At 40.0% G+C, this 21,323-nt stretch overlaps 1 protein-coding gene across 1 annotated transcript in view; it reads right to left on the bottom strand.

Moving 5' to 3' along the window:
* LDAH (lipid droplet associated hydrolase) overlaps nucleotides 1-21,323 on the bottom strand; it is a 113,763-nt gene that overhangs the window by 29,612 nt on the left and 62,828 nt on the right. The window contains exon 5 of the mRNA XM_059469130.1: nucleotides 10,083-10,323. Coding sequence (XP_059325113.1) covers nucleotides 10,083-10,323 — 241 coding nt within the window. The remainder of the gene's footprint in view (nucleotides 1-10,082; nucleotides 10,324-21,323) is intronic.

Raw genomic sequence — 21,323 nt, 5'->3', positions numbered from 1 at the left:
TACTGACACTACAGCTTCCCAGGACACTTCTGATGCTCTGCCTTACAAAACTATCATTTACTGTCAGGTTTTTTTCACAGAATGAATCTGCTATTTCACCATTTGCCATTTAATTTCTATTACTGCTATTACATCAGACTGCTGTTTGTGTTGGCTAAGGACCATGCAGAGACTGGGGACATCTTTCGTCAGGTGCTGGCCATACTGACATGGAAAAGCCTGAAGTGATGCTTTCTTCTGTCACACAAGAGACTTCCACAAAACCTCCACAAATTCTTAGTCTCTTTCTTCCAGAACATTTAATTGATGCCTCCCTTAGCAAATCTGCCTCACAGCAGGATAATTTCACAATAATCGGTTATTACAAAATGCTTCAGAAATATTTTAAAATATGCACATTGACAACTTGAAATTCCCACTCCTGGCCCCTGTAAAGGTAAACTGGACAACATAAAATTAAATTGATAATTTTCCAGTAATTGTAGCCAAAGGAAAGAGTCCTGAGTGCCCGCCTCGATCTTTTTTTTTGCATTTAAGAAAGAGTTATACTGCATGGGAGTGCAAAAAGTCCCAGTCAAGTTGGCTTCAGCATCTCAGAGGCTACTTAGGCTATCAGGAAAAATAACATTTCTGCTCCACAGATTTTACAGTTTATTTCTAAATTGCTACTGCTGAACATTGAGTTACAGATATGCACACAGTTTTTCTTGTCCTTCCAAGGGACTTCATGCAGAGGGTACAAGAATAAAATAATTTGACTTCAATGGGATGATTATGGCCAAAGACTCTCTCAGGAGAGTTGGGACTGTTCAGGCTGGAGAAGCAAAGGCTCTGGGCGACCTTATAGCACCTTCCAGTACCTAATGGGGTTATACAAGAGCTGACAGGGACTTACAAGTAAGTGGAGTAATAGGACAAGATGAAATGGCTTTAAATCAACAGAGAGCAAGTTCAGATTAGATATTAGGAACAAATTTATTACTCTGAGGGTGCTGAGACACTGGAATGGGTTGCCCAGGGAAGCTGTGGGTGCCCCATCCCTGGAAGTGTTCAAGGACAGGTTGGATGGGGCTTTGAGCATCCTTTTCTAATGGAAAGTGTCCCTGCCCATGGCATGGATCATCTTTAAAGTCCTTTCCAAAACTAATCTCCCTGTGAGTCTGTGATTTTCATCTGCTGTGCAGTTTATCTGAACTTTGACATGCTGCAATACAGCTCTTAAATGATGCATTTGTATCAAAATAGTCTGCAAATAGTTGACTGAATTTTTGAAAATAAGTTTAGCTCAAGAAATATACTACTATCTTATCGCATTTTTTCCTGGTAAGTTGCCTGTCTTATTTTAAGGTTCTTCAGTGAAGTGTAACATTAGTTTCATTTCCAGTTTATCCTTTGCTCTTGAGGAAGCAATCTCTGTCATTCCTCTGAAGGAGTCAGAAAACAGTGGTAAGAACTAATAATACCAAACAGCACTGTAATTTCCTATGAGGAAAACATATTTTCTACCGGTAATTATTGCCAACAGCAATCTTGGAAATATCGTATAACTTATTGTTTAAAACATCAAACAGAAGGAACTGCTTTGTATCAAGGATGACTAATGCAGGAACATGTGCTTCCACACATGCACAGACACATTAGATAAAATGTTGATGTTTAGAGGTTTACAAGATCTAAACATTGACTTTGGGGTCTGCTTAAGTTTACACTTGAATTTAGAATGAAAACATAGCAGTTAATGTATAACCATGATGGACATGAAGAGGCAGAAACAGCTGCAATTGTTACGGACGGCCTTCTCCAATCTGCTTGGTACTACAGTTGCAGGAAGAGCAGAACTGTACAAGACAATCAGTCAGCTGTGTTTGAGAAAGCAGAGTAGAGGCTAAAGGCAAAAATAAAAAGTTATTCAACGATTATACCCAGGTGCTTTGCAAACAATAGATGCTTTGTTGGGGAGTGTGAAAAACACTCATTTACTTTGTGTGATGAAGCATGTGCAGATGAAGTGGCATATGTGATGGAAAACTGAAATGTCCACAGGCTTAATCCTGCCTGAAGTTACTTTGGAACAACTCCCACCATCTTCAAATGATAGAACTGTCCCTTAGGCAGAAAAATTCATCTCCAGCTTAAGCTCTCATTCTGTGGCAGATGGCTGTGATGCTGGGAGTTCTGACAGCGTCCAGACTTTGGTTATGGAAAGTGTCTGCAAGAGGGACACAGAAGGGTCTGCTGTAGGTGGTGCTCAGTCCATAAGGAATGGCCAGGATGGACACTGTCTGCAGCAATTCAGCATCTCCATTCTCCCTGTGGTTCCTGCCTGAGCTCTGTGGGATTACCCTGCTTTGCTAGACAGGGGTCTGGCCTGGGAGTAGCTAAATGGAGGTCAGTTTAAGTGCCCTTCTGGACTGGGACCTAGGGCTGATTCTTTACTGAGGAAGCCTCATGAAATTCAACATCTGGATTGCTTATCCTTTGAAAAAAGTGAACATTCTTACAACTGGAGTGGCTTTGATTCATAAGAAAGGTGGACTTTATACCACTTTGTACTTCATAAACAGAATGCATTCTTTTAAAGCTCGCTTTAAATAGACCTGGCATTTGCACTAAGCAGAAAGCAATGTTTTGTGCCACTGTGTTTGCTTAAGAAAAGCCAGCATTTCCTTCTCAGATCCATGAAGATTCTGTAGGAATTTTCTCCTTGTCAGTATTGTCACATTATAGAATTACCGAGTGCTGGTGGACATCTTCATAAGGAGCAGCATTAAAGTGGATTGCCATATTGTTTTAGCTGATCATAGGAATTAAATCCAAACCAGTGTCCACTTTGTCCACTTCAGTCACATGAAATAACAGGTACTAAATAAATTACCAGCTTTGTAAATGTCATTTTCAGAAAAAAAAACTTATTCCAAGAAAAATGTCTAGAGTTTACCCATGGGTATGGATTTAGCATGAGTTTAAGTGCTTTGCTGGTACTGCATGATGAAGGAGTTTGATGGATCAAGCTAAATTTCTAGCCAGTAAACACAAGTTATATCAGAGCCATGAGTTCTACTTCATATACTCCTTGGGGGAGTTTCGGCAGACAGGTCTCATTCAAAAGGCATGAGCCTACTGCAGAAGCGAGTCCTTCCCCTGAATTCAGGGGGGCTTGTATTGGCCCAGGAAAAATAAAGTGCCAATTTGCAGATAACTGTCTGGCATAGTTTAACACAAAGCAACTGCAGCTGGTAGCACTTCATTGGCATATAGCTATTTTCAACATCCTTTCTGCTTTGTTGATGTTACCTCTTCCTTTTTCATGCCATTTGCAACACATCATTAGACTCACTGTAAATTTGTGGGCGTAAATTGTGTCCCTGGGGATGAAGCCTCACCAGGGGTGAATAAACAATCTCCCCTTCCCCAACCAAATCCCAACTGTGCCTCACATTTCATGGAAATGATCAGCAGTTCCACTATCAAAACATTCACGCCTTATGAGTAATATTTATGATGGGAGTTTTTTATGTTGGGTTTTCCCCCCAAGAAGAAAGAGAGGAATAATTAACAGAAACAGACCAAATGAGAAATTTCCACATTATTACTATTATTTTCATAAGGCTTTCACAGGAAAGTAAAAGCTTTTGCAAGTAATAAAAGTCCTCATTAAACATCTTTCTTTCTTTTGGAAATGGGGTAAATTATGAAGCAGATTAACTTTAATAAATAAATAGGACTATAAATACATAAAAGTCATTGCCTTCCTCCAGTAATTTAATATGAGCATCCCACTCTGAAATAAGGAAAAGTTTATTCACACAGAAAGAATAGAGCAGATGTGAGGTTTTTCCATCAGCTTAAGTGCTGCCTTGGTAAGGTGAGTTGTCCGACTACATTAAACAAACATTTTAGTCAGGCATCACACAGGAAAATAAACAGTAGCAAAGGAAACATGAAAATATTAAAGACTGTTATTCTTTGGCGCCTTTTCCTGCGAAGCAGGTGATAAAATATTACTGTGTTTCCACAGGTAAGGAAACACGCTCTTAAACACTTTGCAGAAACACATATTACGATCATCACTTAAAATGTCAGAAGTGGATAGGACTCAACTGTGACAGCACACAAGAGGCTGCTGAGAAATGCTGCAGGACCAGAGGGTTTTGCACACTGAGCCAGGCTCCTGGGCTACCAAAGCAGCCTTCTGGCAGAGAGGCAAAAAACATCTTTCAGGAGATGGCTGTAGAGTTACCTGATTTCACGACAGACTTCTCTTGAAGCCTAATTAATCAAATGTTAGTGAAGAGGGAGAGACTATCTGTTGTATAATTTCTGACCTCTTTCTGTCCCACTGAGCATCAAAGAATGCACATAGGAAGAGAGGAGACCTGCTGAGCTCCACTGTTTTTGCCCACCTGTGATATACTGCACTATGCTGCACAGATGTAACATGGTTTAGTTTATATAGATGGAATTTATGCACCATGTCAGTAATTTCTGTTCACCATGAAATTTTGTCTGGCTATCCATCATGTCTGAAATTCTACACATATTTAAATATAAAATATCCTTGAAATGGTTTCTGCATTGTAGCCAGAAGTTATCTACAACGTACATTCATCAGAAGAAATAAAGCAATCACTTTTTACTACCGGGACTTGGATTTCCATCAGCCTGGAAAACCAACTTGAAAATGTTTTGGTCTGGGTTCAAAGATCTGAAAAGTTACCCAGTGCCCAGAGTGTAGGGAAAGCTTTTATTCTCCTGCCTACTATGACGGTAGGATGGTAAAGATGTAGGTATGAGATTGCAAGGTGCTACCTGAAATCCTTTCTAGTATCAGTTTCTGTCTCTATTTTAAAATGCACTGCATGCACCAGCCTGTCTGGCCAGTGTGGTTTGGGGAAGCTGCTCATGACTAACATCCATATATATATTTTTAGGTTAAACTAGTGGCTAGGCAGGTTCAGTAGATCAATTTACTGCCCTGAGATGCAGGTCTATGTAGAGCTCTGCTGCCAACCAGCCATGTGATATTGGCCAATAGCTCATCCATTGTCTTGAATACTGGGTTCTTTTTTAAACATGGTGGTTCAGCATTTGAAAAATAAAAACTAGATGAGTACATAATGTGCATATCCTCCTTGGCTGTGCATACCTCAATGGATGGGTTTTGTTCCATTCAGCATGGAAGGCAGAGCTCTTCTGATTTTGTTCCGTAAAACAAAATAAAAATCAAAAGAACTATGCCTTCTGTGCTGAATTAAAATCTGGTCATCATAACTTCTGTTGCATTTTAATTTAGAAAGCAGAGCAAAAAGGAAAAGTAAATTAAATTTTAGCCATGCAATTATACAGCTTTTTAAAAGATTTTTTTTTCAGGGGCAAAACCTCTTATTTGACCATTTCATGTGAAGATTTTTATCAAGTGCTCACCTAATACCTTAAGCACTGGTTTTTATATCTGAAAAATACAAGCAAAATAGGTGGAGGTGCTACTGAGTTCCATGAACACAACATGATGCACTGTCCTTACCCAAGCATTTTGGTTAGATGGGTATTTCCACAGCACTTCAGTCCCAGAAAAAGAACTCCAAAAAATTTCCCATCTTACTTGTCAGGAAATTGAGGTGAAAATGTAAAATGAGTTTTCAAAGAAGGCAGGAAACAAACACCATGACTCTCACTAGAAATCAGCAGCTGTAAATTCTAATGCAGACAAAGTATGAATTATCTGACTGTCCTAGCAGCAAGGGTAAAAGCTGCATAGAAAACTGGAAGACATTGTTTTCTGGTATCTGAAGCAAAAAGAACAGTCAGTGGATTCTGAGTGACATTTATCTCCCTTGGGTTTTGGTTTCTAGTAGAGAGAGTCCCTCTGCGATCAGTAAAACGCATCGGTCACTGCAGGGTGTGATTCGCCTTTCCTGTTTAAAGCCAGCAGCTCAGACAGCATGATGTTCATAGTGAGCAGATGAAGACCAACCACAATGTCACATTTCAAATCTCTCTGATAAATAAAAAGAATTGGAATAGAAACAGATCTCAAGCCATGATAACTCCTGAGGCTGGGTAATTCAAACCCAGAATGCTACCTCCCAGTTGGCTTCCTGGAAATAAACTTTTAAAATAACTTGAGTCGTCAATGTAAAAACTTCTGTTCCATTTTCATAGCAACTGTAAGCTTATATATTACTGGACACTGATGTAAATTTATCTCAAAGATGCTATTTTATAGTTGTGTAAAATGTATCCCACAATAAAATCTTTTACTCTCTGGCACCTCAGGGATTTAATTTTGTCATCCTGTACATCTGAGAGGGAGAAGCAGCTACTGCTGGGAGACAAGCCTCAGCACCTCAGCTGGGACTTGCTTCCTTTACAGTCCTGTGGAGTGCCTGAAACTGCTATAGCCCTCTTTGCCTCTGTAAAACAAGGGAAATTTAAACCCTGCAGATGAAATCTGAATGTTTCCACACTTGGAACAAGATAAAATTTGAAACACAACTCTGGAGTTTTATCTTAATTATTTGTTTTACAACTTCTGTTGGATGCTTAAATTAACTAGGCATCTCTTATTTCCAGTTTTCACTTATGTGACAGCCTAAATGAATCTGATAGCCTTGTTTCAGGCTTCTGAGTCCCCTCCTTCCTAACCTGCCCCAACAGTACAAAGCAGACCTCCCCCTGGCCCAGGCTGCAGTGCTCCCCTGCTCCCCGACCAGGTTAAACAAACAGGGAGATTCCTCCAGGGAAGTCACAGGTTCAAGATCACAAAGGACCCACCTCATTTGGGCCAGTTAGAGGTTTTTCTTGCTATTGTGCTTATCTGTATCTTCCCTGTCATCCAGACATTAACCTCTGACCTGTGAGCCTGCCTCTCGAAAAAGCTGTGCAGTGTTTACCCATTATGTAATGTCTGTGCTTTTGTGGAAATTTTACAGAAACAAATGGAGGAAGTTTGCCAGTCAAACGGCTGGACAATAAATCCTGTTCCATGTAGATAGAATGGTTTACTGTCACTGTAAGTCTGCTACTAGCATCTGTCACAAAAAAAATGTTTACAAATTTCAGGGCACTGGAGTGCCAAAGTATTCCAGCACTTCAGGACTATACATGATTTGTAGAACCACCACTGCTGTGTTAGATAGAGGTAGCCTTGTTTTGCTAGCCTGAATAAACAGAGTGACAATGTTTCAGATAAGTCAGGGTCACTAATGTTTAATATTTCTGTCTATTGATCTTCTAAGTTCACAAATACAAGTACCCAAATGCTTGTTTGTTCATTATAATGCTTTTTTCTGCCCTAAGGTATCTTTGCTAGAAGTTAAACCAGATAAGCAAAGGCCCTTCAGCCTCTTTTGCTTGTTTCTTATAGGTCCTTTACTATTTATACACTGTATGTTCCCATCCTTCCTTACAATCCATCTTCTTTACAGTCCCTGCTGTCTCTTCTCCTTCTGTGTTGTTTCCTCTTTGGGACAAGACACTTCATTATGTTCCCTTTCTGGACAGTGTCATCACAATTCCTCTTGCTGTGCAACTGGGGCTTCCATATATCATCAACTATGGAGTTAGAACAACAGAAAGACGTGTTTGGATAAGAAGCAGGAACAAACATAATTTGGAAGTGGGGCAATAATAGGTAATGTAATTCTTCCTTCACTGATTCTTTCAGCCAAGGGCCTGATCCTGCAGCAACCGAATGGAGCTTTTCACTCTCAGTGTCAATGGGAGAAGCACTTGGTCTTAGAGTTCTGTTCTAATTAAGCTTTCAAATCTCATTTCCTTTCAGAGGAGAGAAAACATTGTTGTGACTAAGCTTTGGATGTGGTAACAAATCCCTGGCAGGTTGGGTTGTTTTAACGGACGTATTAGATTTAAGGAAACTTTTACCATCTTTTCTGCCCTTAATCACAGCTTTTATTACAATTACAGTAATGCAACAGAGTTACATGCCAAAGGCAATATGTATATTTTTAATGAGTTGACATGCAACCTTCTTGGAGAGAAGAAACAACCTCATTTGCTGAATGTTTCTGAACTATATCTAGTAATTTATTAGAGGAAGAGGAAGTGTTCAGAAAAGCATCTACCAAAAATTCAGAGGCTTTAGTAACTCACAGATGAGCAGTCTCATAAGACACACTCAGTTGTTGTGCTATATTTAGCAAATTTTTGCTGAATGGTAACATCTTCTATTGTCCTCAAACAATAAAAGAGAAGGTTAACAGGCAATATCCAGATGCTCAGAGATTATTAATCCACACATGTGGTCCTGAGTCACTGGGCTGTAAAACACCATCAGTTTCCAAAGATGCAAACCAAAGGGGAATTGTACTTGAGAGAGATGCTATCACAAGCCCAAAAGAACTAGTTGCATCAATAAGGCCTATTTATGCAAGTTTTACAAGACTTTGGCTCCTAGGGGTGTTCATTCCGTACAATTTATTCAGGCAACAAACTGAACATAGCCAGAGAACAGATCCCATGAGTGAAGAGACTTCAGCCTGGTTTCTTGCCTCAATTTACCTTACAGCTAGGACACAGGTCAGACACTGGTACACAGAGGAAATTACAACAGGCTGACAGGCACATATCAACCTGGCTCATTCACCTGGGGACTAAAGAGCTCAGAGGGTCAGCAGAACACAAACAGCAGAACACAAAATCCGTTCTGCTCAATTATTCCTGCGGCTGCAGTGTGGCCTGGGCCAAACAACACATACAAACAATGGCTGGCCCTGCTTTTTTGGAGGTTAACACAGGCCAAGGACCATTTCCAATACAACCCTGGCTGTGTATAACCTGTATTTTAGAGGTACAAGTTTATCTGTGGGGACCAGAGAAGGATTCCTGGCTTGTGGAGATGTGACCTCACAGACCCCCACATACCTTTTTCTGAGACAAAACTATCAAAGGAAGACACTTGAATATCTCGTGTAGGTATGACTGCATGCTTGCTTTCTCCTTGGTCACCACGAAACTGTCATCAATTAATAGGAACTCGAGCCACAAAGTAGAAGAGTTCAATCAGAAATGTGTATTAGGAACCAGGAGTCTGCTTTTGTCAGGCACAGGGCACTGCAAGGGAGTGACTGTCATTATGTCCAATCTGTACAACAAAAGTGAGGCTGTCCAGGCTGGCAGCACAAGCCCTACAGTCCTACAGGGAGCCTCCCACACACAGGCACAGACCCATGAAAGGCACAGCCCCTCACTGCAATCCCAGTTACTCTGGCACATCTGTTTGGATGATTAGTAAGTAAAATTTAACTGATAGAAGACAGAGCCCAACTGGAAATGTAGGAATGTGTTTTTACTACTATTAATGCAATCAAAACTTCCTTCTTGCTATTATTACTGCGTTAGCACGTCAATTCCATTCCAAATTGTTTTAAACTGTTAACTTACCAAAATACCTGGAGTATAGCACAATTCACATTCTGGTTTTCATTCTAAACTTAACATAATATATCTGAAATTATTCTGCTTCTTAAAGTTGTTTCTCTTGCTAGAATGTGTAAAATATATGTACAATATACACCGGAGGAGTGTTAATCTTTCTCTTTGTGCCCAAAAAAGTGCTGAAATTCAGTGCATAAAGTAACTTCTATGAGTCTTTGTAGACTGAAGGTCCTTTTCTGAATTTACCAATATTCCAATTCAGATGACAGAGTCCATACAGCTGGCTAAAACAGCTTAATAAAAACAGATGCAAAGAACTCTTTGTGAAACTGATTACTGATTTACATTCACCACCCAATATGAATGAAATGCAAAAACTAAGCAGACGTAAGTCACATAAAGTACATTGTAAAAAGAGTGTTTTAATCACATGAGAAATCATGTCAGTAGTATAGGTCAGAAATATATATTCTTTGTGAAAATATTTTGTTATTTTGCCTTTAACATTTTTTTTAATTTACTCATACGAGACTTTCCTGTACCCACGGTCTTAATTTTAGAAAAGACCAGATCTGTTACTCCGCTGTTAAAGTATGTTAAACTCATACTTTAATACTAAAAAACTAAATCAACATTTACTAAATGAGAAAAATACAAAAGGTGGTTTAACACAGAAAGGTGCTCACCAATGCAGTCGACACTGAAGAGATTTATGGAGGTTGTTATTGAGGACTCATCGCAGGTCTTCATCCCCCGCAGAGCAAACCTCACCAGGGAGGCCTTGACTCCCTCGGGCAGGAAGGACAGCAGGAACACGGGCATGTAGAGCGCGTAGCGCAGCTTGCACAGCAGGGGCGTCATGAGCTTGCCCTGCGGGGACTGAGCCATGCGCTCGATGGTCGGGAACAGCAGCACGGAGCGCAGCACCTGCCAGGGCACACACAGCACCGTCAGCAGGGGCACAGCAGCACAGCCCAGCCTGCGCACCCAACCTTCACACGAGTCTCCATCGCAGTGAGACTGAGCTTCCAGGCACGGCAGCACAGCCAGCCTGCGCACCCAACCTTCACACGAGTCTCCATCGCAGTGAGACTGAGCTTCCAGGCACGGCAGCACAGCCAGCCTGCACACCCAACCTTCACACGAGTCTCCATCGCACTGAGACTGAGCTTCCAGGCACGGCAGCACAGCCAGCCTGCACACCCAACCTTCACACGAGTCTCCATCGCAGTGAGACTGAGCTTCCAGGCACGGCAGCACAGCCAGCCTGCGCACCCAACCTTCACACGAGTCTCCATCGCACTGAGACTGAGCTTCCAGGCACGGCAGCACAGCCCATGCAGACCCAACCTTCACACGAGTCTCCATCGCATGAAACTGAGCTTCCAGGCACACTGCCCCAAAGGTGTGATGTGCCCAGATTCAGTTTTTTAAAACATGAAGCAAACAAGTACGCAGTTACAAAATTATGTTTTATGATAAGAACTCAAGAGGAGAGTGGCCTTTGGAAGCACCGGCAGGAGTAACCCCAGCAGAGGGCAGCAGGCAGGAGCCCTCTGCTCAGTCCCGGCGGGCTTTTTATCTCAGGAAAAGTACACTGCTTTTCATTTCACCTGGTAAACTGCTTCCTCTAAGTAAACCAACCAAACAAATTTAAAAATATCAGCTGCTGTAATGGTAACTTTAAAAATTGACAACATACAGGGTTTTCAATTTGCAGCTTAATACAGGTAAACTTGGACAGAACAAGAAGCATACAGCCTCTTCACTACAATGGGTACACTGGCATAAGACATTGCTTTTTATATCTTATAATGAAATAGACATTCTGAAGGTGGTAATTAGTTTATTTTATAATAATACACTATGGCCTTAAAGTAAAAAGAAATTAATTAAAGTCACATCCACCCATACTAATCGAAAGTGAGTTAATACATTTACTCATAGTTATATTTCAATGCTAACATGAAGCAAATATTCTAAAAGAATAATTGCAACTTTTTTCTGGAAGTAAAAATATATTGCAATAACTCATATAGGAATAACCCTCAAAGAGACACAGCCCTACCTAACAGAAGTATCAATAAAAAATAGTAAGAGAGGATCTGGATATTGCATTGGTAGATAGTAAGTTATAAACAGCTGGGCTTTCTTGGTGACTCAGTATCAATAAATGTAGTTACATATGTCTGCTTAGCACATATCATTCTACATGTTGTGCAAATTAGATTCTTATTTTTGTAAAATATATTTTATGATAATTTTCTTTACTCCCAGATGAGATGCAGCTGATGTGTATGCCTCTACACCTGTGTGCAGCACTCCCAGTCCCAGCAGCCCTCCAATGGAAGGCAGGGAATGCCACCCAGAGATGCTTACACAATCTGGGCATTGTAACAGAACAAACTGCAAAAATTCAGGCAATATAATAAAATTTCAGAATCCTTTAGGTTGGAGAAGGTCTTTAAGATCACTGAGTCCAACTGTTAGTCTAGCACTGCCACATACACAAATAAACCATATTCTCGAGTGCCATATCTATACATCATTTAAATACCTCCAGGGATGGTGAATAACCCCCTTCCCTTGGGCAGCCTATTAAGTGCTTGGCAACCCTTTTTGTGCAGGAATTTTTCCTAATATCAATCTAAACCTCCCCTGGCACAACTTCAAGCCTTTTCCTCTTGTCTTATCACTTGTTCCTTGGAAGAAGAGACTGATCCCCACCTGGCCACAACCTTCCTTCAGGTAGTTGTAGAGCAATATGGACCCCCTGAAACTCCCTTTCTCCACTCACCTCCCTCAGCCACTCCTATCAGACTTGTGCTTCTCAGCTCTCCTGTCCTTCTCTGGACACACTCCAGCCCCTCAATGTCTTTCCTATCATGAGGAGCCCAAAACTGAACTCAGCACTCGAGGCATGGCCTCAACATTGCCCAGTACAGGGTGACAATCACTGCCCTTGTCTTGCTGGTCACTGACAACTGTGTGTCTCTGCTGGGCAGCAGGTCACTAACCATCTCCCCATAAATTATGGGGGCTTCATTCTGCTCACTGTCCATGTCTGGATACTCAGAGAACAACTGCTCAGAGTCAGGTACTGATCTGCTGGCTCTTCCTGTTTCTTCCCTCATCATTCCCTGCAGTTGGAAGGACAGGGAATATTAGCTGTGCTTTTGATTCCTTAACCAGTTGTCCCAAGGCCCTGAAGTCTCTCTTGATTGTCCTTGGGCTGCTTGTTGCAATTTCATTGCTATCTACCTGAAGAATCAATAATTGATAATAATCCAAGAGCTGTACCAGCGTGGGAAGATGGGAGGCTTTCTGTACATCTTTAACCCATCTCAGGGAGGCAGCAGGCTTCTGTAAGAAGTGGGGCTGTTTCCTTCAGAAGGAGTCTGAAGGAAAATGACTTGTCTTTTTTTTTCAAGGTAGCAATTTTTATGGAAGCAGGTTGTAGCCTGACAACCTCAGCAACACCTTCAAGCCAGCTGAACCACTGTTTGGATTACTGTTCTTGCAGAGCCTCACAGCTGTCACTCCAGGGCACCTGGAGAGGTGGAGAAGTCCCAGAGGAGACGCACCAGCTGTGCCAGGCAGGAACTTGTCACCACTGCCCCTGGTCTCCTAAGCCACTGTGTTCAGCCAGACAGAGAGAGGGAAGGGAAACCTCTGTGTCATGCACCCACCATCAGAAACTGTACTTCTTACAGAATTTTAAAAGGAGAATTTGAAAGAGTTATTCATATAAAAATACAGAACTATTTTAATAAATCTTTCTGCTTTCCAGCTGATACTGCTTTGGTTTGAGACAAAGAAAAATACCTTCTCAGGGAAATCAATCCTGGGCCTCTTTTTATTAAAGGCAACCAGCAGCTGAAGTATTGGAATGCAAAACTTGTACTAAATTACATGGTAGTTTTGTGATATTTCAGCTAGGAGCTGAACCCAAACTGTTGTGATCTAAAGCAGATTTGACCTGCGTTCCCAGGCACACTTTAATCCTTTGACATTGCAGTTTATAGATATAGGATTAGTTGCTTGGATGGCTGTACTAACCACAGAGAAAGCTGCTAAACCTTGGCAGAAAAGGGAGAAACCAAGAAAACTGTTACCCCATCCTGTACATTCCTGCATTTTGTAATGACCCACAAATTTTAAAAATGGAGGGTAATTTTATTTAATTTCTTTTTTAAACCTTTTGCAGACATTAACAGAGAAATGTAAAATTCATATTTTTCAAACATTTATCCACTATTTCTTAATTTACTGCTGAATTCCCAAGCCATGATCTTGAAATGTGCATCTGGCTGCAGAATTGCTTAAAAGATTTAGTTCAACTTCTTTGCAACAGATATGTAGATATGAGGTTTAACCCATTTTGTTATAATGGCACATATAAAAAAGTATGTCCTATTTGTGTCATGAAATAAATAAGTAGAAATATTCAGGTAAAACTAAGGAAATTAATAATATTCAAATGCTCACCATCAGTTAATAATTTTTGGGGTTTTTTTTACTTTTATATGCCTGGAATTTATCTACACACAGTTTACACTACCTGAAATCAGGCAGATGGCACAGAATTAAATTCAAGTTAAAATTTTCAGAATTAATATAAAAACAGTTATTCTGAAAATGGAGGACACTGGCTATCATAACCACCATGTATTGTCATAACTATGAATGACACATAAATACCATTAAATAATGTGCAAAGGTTAATGATCGTTTTACTTATAGTAACCCTCCTTGTAATTCAAGTTTCTTGAGAATACCATCAGTCAAAATACAAGAAGTATTACAAATATTTATTTATATAATAAAAATATAGTATATTTTACCATACATATATATCTAAGTTTAGATATAATGCACAAATATTAACAGTATTAGAGAGTAACATTCAGATTCACCTAGTTTAAACTACCCCCAATTCAAAGTGCAGTAATATTTATCTGTTAAGCACATGGAAAGGCAGAGAGCTGAACAAGAGAAGACTCTGGAAACAGAGACTCAGATGGATCCAGGGACTACAGGAAGTTGGCCAGTGATTTGACTGAAGGCAAACACGCCTCGTGTCCAGGAGGTGTACCACCTATCCTTGACTCTGCTTTGGTCAACCCACTAAAAACAGTACAAGCACTCTTAAATTATACTGTAATTGTCACCATTGATGATTGTGACAACCAACAGTATTTGTACAACTGGCCAATTTATTTACCAGTTATCCCCTTATCATGCTATTGAACTATGAGATATCAACACTCAGGACAGCACTTACACTAAAGTTCACTATTCAAGGAATAGATGTTCTTTTGTTTAGTCACCAAGGCAGCTGCTTCTATTTAATCATTAATTTTTAACTCTACATTTCACAGGGCTCAAACCCCAAATGGTTCAAGGGCCTACAATCTGATGCAGTGTCTCAGAAGTTCTACATTTTGTCAAGAACCAAAAGCTAACATTACCTGCAAACTCTTCACATAACTCATGTGGATGCCAGGGCAGCTCCTATTCCCTCGTCTAGCAGAGTGTATATATCACAGAGAGAATCAAATGGTGCATGGCCTGAGCATGCATCCAGAGAACAAACCAGCCCAGAATGTTCTGCTCTTGATTCTTTCAACACACACCACAGGAGGAAGGCATGGGGACTTGGGGAGTTTCCCTTTTGACACTGTTTATATATTTCTGTATCTAGAGCAATCAGTCCATTAACTTCAGGAATGTATGACCTGCACAGTAAATTTTAGAACACAGAGGGAAGAAAAACGACTTATTTTACAGGAAAAGTGAGCTCTCAAAACAAGGAATATTAAATACCCATTCTGTAACAGCATGGCATTTACCAAGGTGATTTGTTTAGGAAGAATCCCCAATGAATATGATTCACTTCCCACGATCCATATAAATATTAAAGAATAAAGCAAAGACTTCTAGCAAGATTCCACACATACATTCCTGTACAATCCAGGCTTTCAATTGAGCTTTTATCTAAATCTATCCACAGCAACGTGACAAAATGACAACTGAGTACCTTCACAGCTTCACTGCATAAGGGTTATGTCCAAACTTGGGTTTGGATTTGCAGTAAAAATTGCAAGTTGTTTTGTTTTGATTAAAATGAGAACAGAGTACAAAAAAGCCAAACCATTAAATTTCCAATAAGTTGCTGTTTAACACTGCACAATTTAATAGTCTCAACAACACCAGCAAAGGATTTTTGTAAAATGTTTAAATGGTTTCCTTATAAAAATACTACAAGTATGCAAATTGGATAAAGTTAAAAACACCCCCACAGTAATATTTTCCACTAGTGCCTTCTACTGAATGAGTTGAAATATATTCTTCAGCTACAATTTGAAGTTTGAATGGGTAATACCACTTCTTTAAGGGACTGGTAAATGATGGCGCTGAGAATGTAAAATCATGCTTGAAAACTGGATGCCACTTACAACCAGTACTGAAAGAAGTCACTTAATTTTCAGAGCAGTTAAGTCCTTCAATGCCAACAACAGGAGGTCAATGCTTTTGAACTCAGCCAGTTTTGATAACACAAGAAATGCTGTTTGCAGACTCAGGCCCCCAGGTGTGTGTGTGCCTTCTGAGCTCCCTCAGCCAGGGCCTGGAGAGGGCTGTCACACCATGCCACCTGCTCTTAATACAGAGAGACATTCTGCTAATAGAAATAAAGTAGGAGAGAAAAGCAGTCAGGATGCAAAAAGGCAAACACTGACCAACAGAAAAGAGCAAGAGCCATTTCAAAGATTTTTTTTCAGAGGAGGCTCCAAGTAGGTGAATACAGTAATTACAGCCATGCTTTCTCAGTCCTATCCCTTGGATCTCAATGAACAGACCACCCCTGCTCATGACAGACCACAGGTATGCTCAGATATCTCTATCAGAGCTATAAAATAAAAATATTCTGGCCCACTGAAGAAAATACCAGAAAGTGAAACTTCTCAGAAATAAATCACTGGTTCACTCTGCTTTAATGACAGAAGCAGTGGTTGCTGGAGGCTCTCACTGGATTTTGAGCAGGGAGGCTTTTGGAAAGCACTTGCTCCTGCTGAATAACCCATTCTTGATAACTGGGATGGCAGAAATGGTTAATACAATAACCACCACCAAAAAGATCACAAGGCTCAGATCCCACACCAGTTATGCATTTCAGAGCCCAAAGGAAACTCAGACTTCAAATCAGGGGGCAGAAGGAAGGAAACAATCCATGATGTGTTACATCAGAGTCACTGCACCATCCGGTGCTCAGTAATGGAGAGCCTAAGCACAGCGCTGCACTCACACAGCCAGCTCTGGAAAGAAAACAAGTGAGGAAGTTTAATTTAAAATTCCTTCAAAACACTTCAGAAAGCAAGAGCTGCTTCTCTGTCAAAAGCAGCATTTCTTTTGATATATATTAGGTCACTCTATGTATTAGTTTGTTATTCCCCTCTTGTGCTGGCAGAAGAAAAGCTATTATCTGTCAGGTGAAACCCAGTAAATTTCTCAAAGATAACAAAATGATGCACTTAACAGTAATCTACAGTCTACCCTTGACACAGAATGCCACATTAATCACACAATTTCTTCTACTCAGTATGCAGAAACTTGCAGGCAAAACAACGAGGATCAGGGAAGTATTCTGTGCTTTATTGCCACAGCTGTGCCGAGCAGATTTCCAAGAAACGCACAGGATAAACCAGACAGTGCTGGCTTGGGCTGTCCTCTCCCCACAGCAGGACCTGCTGGGTTTGCCCATTCACTTCACTTTACTCACTAATTAATAGAATATAATATGTAAAATACAGAGATCTACTTTAAAATCTTGAATAATTTCGTCTTTGTCAGTTTAAGATGTCGTTGGTTTTTGTACCAGTGAACTCTGTCACAACTCAATATCAACAAATTCACAGGATTTCATGACAGCAAAAGAGCCAAAGAATGGACACAAATGACAAAACACTTTTTTCTCCTGGTGTGAAATCAAAAACATACTGTATGCATTTTCTTCTACTTTACCCTATGGATCTCCTGTAATTCTAAACAAATGTTTGGCATATTAAAGAGGTAAGAAAAACAAATATCTCAAACATAGTTAACAGAAGATCTTACAACTGTTATTTCAAAGTGCTTTATAAGAATTATGCACCACAGAGAAGTCTTAGCATGCTTTTTATAGACAAATAAACTGAAATTTGTTAAGTTAGATGACTTCACATGAAAATATACATTGCAAAAGCAGGAATATTTTAAATAACTGTATGGTAAATTACAGTTTAACCAAAGGTTACTTTTCTGGGTAACCAAACTGTTTCTGTACAACAAAGATGTAAAAAATTGTAAATAAACAACATTTTGTAGGAAAGTTTGTATTTTTTGTTACAAATAATGTCACGGTGGCTTAGTTCACTAGTGGCTGCTTAGTGCTCAAGAATCTTCTGTTGACATCTTCTATGGACCCCTCCCAACATACAGGGGCTATAGAACAGGGCAGAGGCATGTGCACTTGATTTCAAAGTTTCCTTTAAAATTTTCTACATTTCCTGTTTCTTAGTGCCCAAATTTTCACTTTGTGTCCTGGCACCAGATGCATTCTATTTTTTTCTATTTATTTCTTTCCAGACTTCTAATTCCATTATATAAAATCTATGAGATTAAGTGACAGAAGGAAAGATTTTTAAATTTTCTACAAAATGTCTTCTATGAGGCACATAACATGCTCCCTGAAGAGCTGAATTTATTTTCCAGACAAATGCAGTTAGGATATGCAACTCTGTGAACATGCTGGTAAAACTAAATAACACTCTTAAATTCTCTGACAGGCTGCAGGAACTCTTGCTCCCTAAGAAAAACAGACTTTTTGACTGTCACCAACAGCTTCATGTTCATGTTTGTCAGCTCAACTTCACTAAGGGTATTTGAATTGTCATAGTTTGAGAACAAAGTGAATCAAGGATCCAGGGTTGATCACAGGAACTTCTGGTAGAATTTCCATAGGCATACTGAGGATCCAGCTAGGGATTGAGTTGTTGAAAGGAATCAACACATGCAGGGCTGTGAAGGCACATCCAGGATGCACAGACACACAGGCAGAAATTCTCTCACAGTGTCTGAAGAAATTACTGTTCAGCAGAACTACCTTATGCCACCTTTAAACATACAATGACCCAGTTCATGTTTTCATGTAGGTTAGAGCACAGCAGTGTAAATGCAACAGGACAGCAGCAGAGAGCAATGATCCTAAGGATGAACATGATTTACAAGGTCAGGATGCTATTTGCCTTTTACATAGAAACATATGCACCCAAACAATAGCACCAAAGATATAAAACGTGAGTATGTAAAATCAAATGAACTTTTAAGGACTGAGCATAAAAGCATGCAAGCAGTCCATAGATCCATTTCCCACATAAACGTTGGATCAAATTTTGCTTGACAACTTCAGTGCCTTTACCTCTAAGGCATTAGGCCTTGGCATTACCTTGGGCATGTGCCAAGTCCAACACATGCAGACACACACGGGCACATACTCAGGTACATGCTTCTAATTCTTCCCTGAATAAATACAGCAATACCTAGAGATCCCATCCAGCACACTGGTTACATGAATATTAATGACATCTTACACTAAAAGAGCAAATTCACAAATACAGTAAAGCATGCATACATGCAGAGAGCAGCTGAGCTGTGCCAGAACAGCAGTATAACAAACACTTCTCTTTGTCAGTACAGCAATAACCTGAGCTTTATCAGAGCAGAGGCACTTCTTATTCACTAGCTAGCATGGTTTTTTCCCCTTGTATGTCTTCTGTAAATAGAAAGAGGTGAAAAAATGTTATCTCCTAACACAAAACAGCACAAAAAAATGTTATCTCCTAACATGTGATAAAACCCATGTTTTCCTGTCTGCATCATAACCTCAGTACTGGTAAGTGAAACCAGGCTAGGGCCCAGGCTCTAAGACCAACACTTTTTAGTATGTTCTCTGGCAGGATTCTGGCCAAAGCCAGCAGGACATCTGGGCACAGGTTAAAAAACAGTGTAGACCAGGGATTCTTCTAAATACAGGACATCTGTGAAGCAATCAAGTTTGGGTCTCGGAATATTCATGGCTGGAATCTAAGCTGTATTAGCCACTTGCTAACAGGAGCCACAGGGTGGGCCCTGGTATGTTTTATTAAAAAAAAATTAAATACAATGTTTAGCATATTTACCTCAATTAGTCAGAAATACCTTAACCTTTTCAGTGATATTTAATCATTGGTTTTGTCTGCATGAGATTCTAAACACACTGTGGGGCAACCTTGGCAAGGATATAAAGATCTCCCCTCTGTTATCAAGGGATCATTCATCAGATGCTCAGCAAAGAAAGAACAGCCCATCACTAACTGTGTATGCATTTACAAACACAGATGTTAAAGGTATCTGCTGAAATTGCACCATGAAATGGTGGGAAAATAACTGAGAATAAACCTTCACCCTTTCAGAGTCCATCTTAGTTCAGTGTTATCAAAGTTCACTACTGGTTCTAAACTGAGGTGCCTGAGATAGGAGTTAAATCACCAAAGACTCCCAACTGAAGTCTGTCATGGACAGATCCTCAAAAAATATCAAGTGATCTAAAAACACTTTCTAGTAGAATTATCTGCTTCCCACTAATTACAGAGGACCTACAACTTCTAACTAGGAGCTTCATCAGATAGAACCAAATGAGACCCCTCCTCCAGGGAGAAGCAGCAGGGCACACTTCTAAACAATATTTTGGAAACAAAATGCTACCATTAAGCAGCATCTGAGCAAGTGTTCTCTAAAGAGGCCCATCCACAGCAGTGTATGATCTCTAGTACTAAAAACACTGTAAATACACTGGTGCCCCTTAACATGGCAATGAAAGAAGACCAGAATGTATAACTTTTGTAAAAACTGAAAACATGCAGTAACTATGATATCAGGTGAATATCTGAAGATCTGATCTTCGAATTGCAGATAGGCAGTATAAGGCAAGAAGCTAGAGGTATTTCATACTGACTGTCACTACCTCTTGTAGCTAGACTGCAGTTTACATGGATATGGTGCTTCAGTACATGCCAAGCCACCTTTCTGAGATCTAATTTGGGTGTCTGTTTTATGATGTTTAAGGCAGTTTTCCTAAGCAGAAGTTCAGAAAATACCTGCCCACCGACAACAGCCCCAAAACAACACCCACCTTCACCCCACTCCTGAACTGGAAAGCAGTGGTGTAATAATGAGGTTAAGTTAAATTTGGTATTTTAATTATTCAGCTCACAGAACAAACTCAGAAGCTACTACTATTTTTAAATACACTAAGTAAAAATAATCTAAAGCATGAATGAGTAGCAAAAATCTTGGCAAGTAATGCAGTGATAAAGACAAGTGGGAGATGCAAGTTTGCAATATGATATGGTGCAGAAAGCAAACAAGAGAGAAGCTCTGCAACTCCATATTAGACACAGTGAGGAAACACATCACAAATGCCAGAGGAAGCTCTGCCTCTGGGAGATAATGCAGATTGCATCCTGTGCTCTACATCCTAAATGGAAAGATTTCAACCAAGAGTGAGCCACAAATACAGCCTAAAATTAACAAGGGGCTTGGATGATAAAATTTCTGGAAGAGGTTACATTTAGAGAAAAAAACCCCATTAATTGTATGGCAAAATGGGAGCAAAAAGGTAATGGGGTGGAGAATCATACCTACACAAGATTTTAAGGGTTATAAATGCAAAGGATACTCAATAATATTATGGGTGGAACAAGTGACATAAGTAAATGTGATGGAAAGAAATGAAAAATCTAAAATGCTAAAGCAGGTATCAGGAGTCTGCATTGACACAAATTTTTATGCTGCATCAAGGTGTAGTGTCCCAGCTTTTGAACTGTTGAACCAGCAGGAATGGTGCAAGA

Source organism: Ammospiza nelsoni, chromosome 3 (genome assembly GCF_027579445.1).
Source record: "Ammospiza nelsoni isolate bAmmNel1 chromosome 3, bAmmNel1.pri, whole genome shotgun sequence".
Taxonomy (NCBI): domain Eukaryota; kingdom Metazoa; phylum Chordata; class Aves; order Passeriformes; family Passerellidae; genus Ammospiza; species Ammospiza nelsoni.
This window is presented reverse-complemented; position numbering and strand designations above follow the sequence as displayed.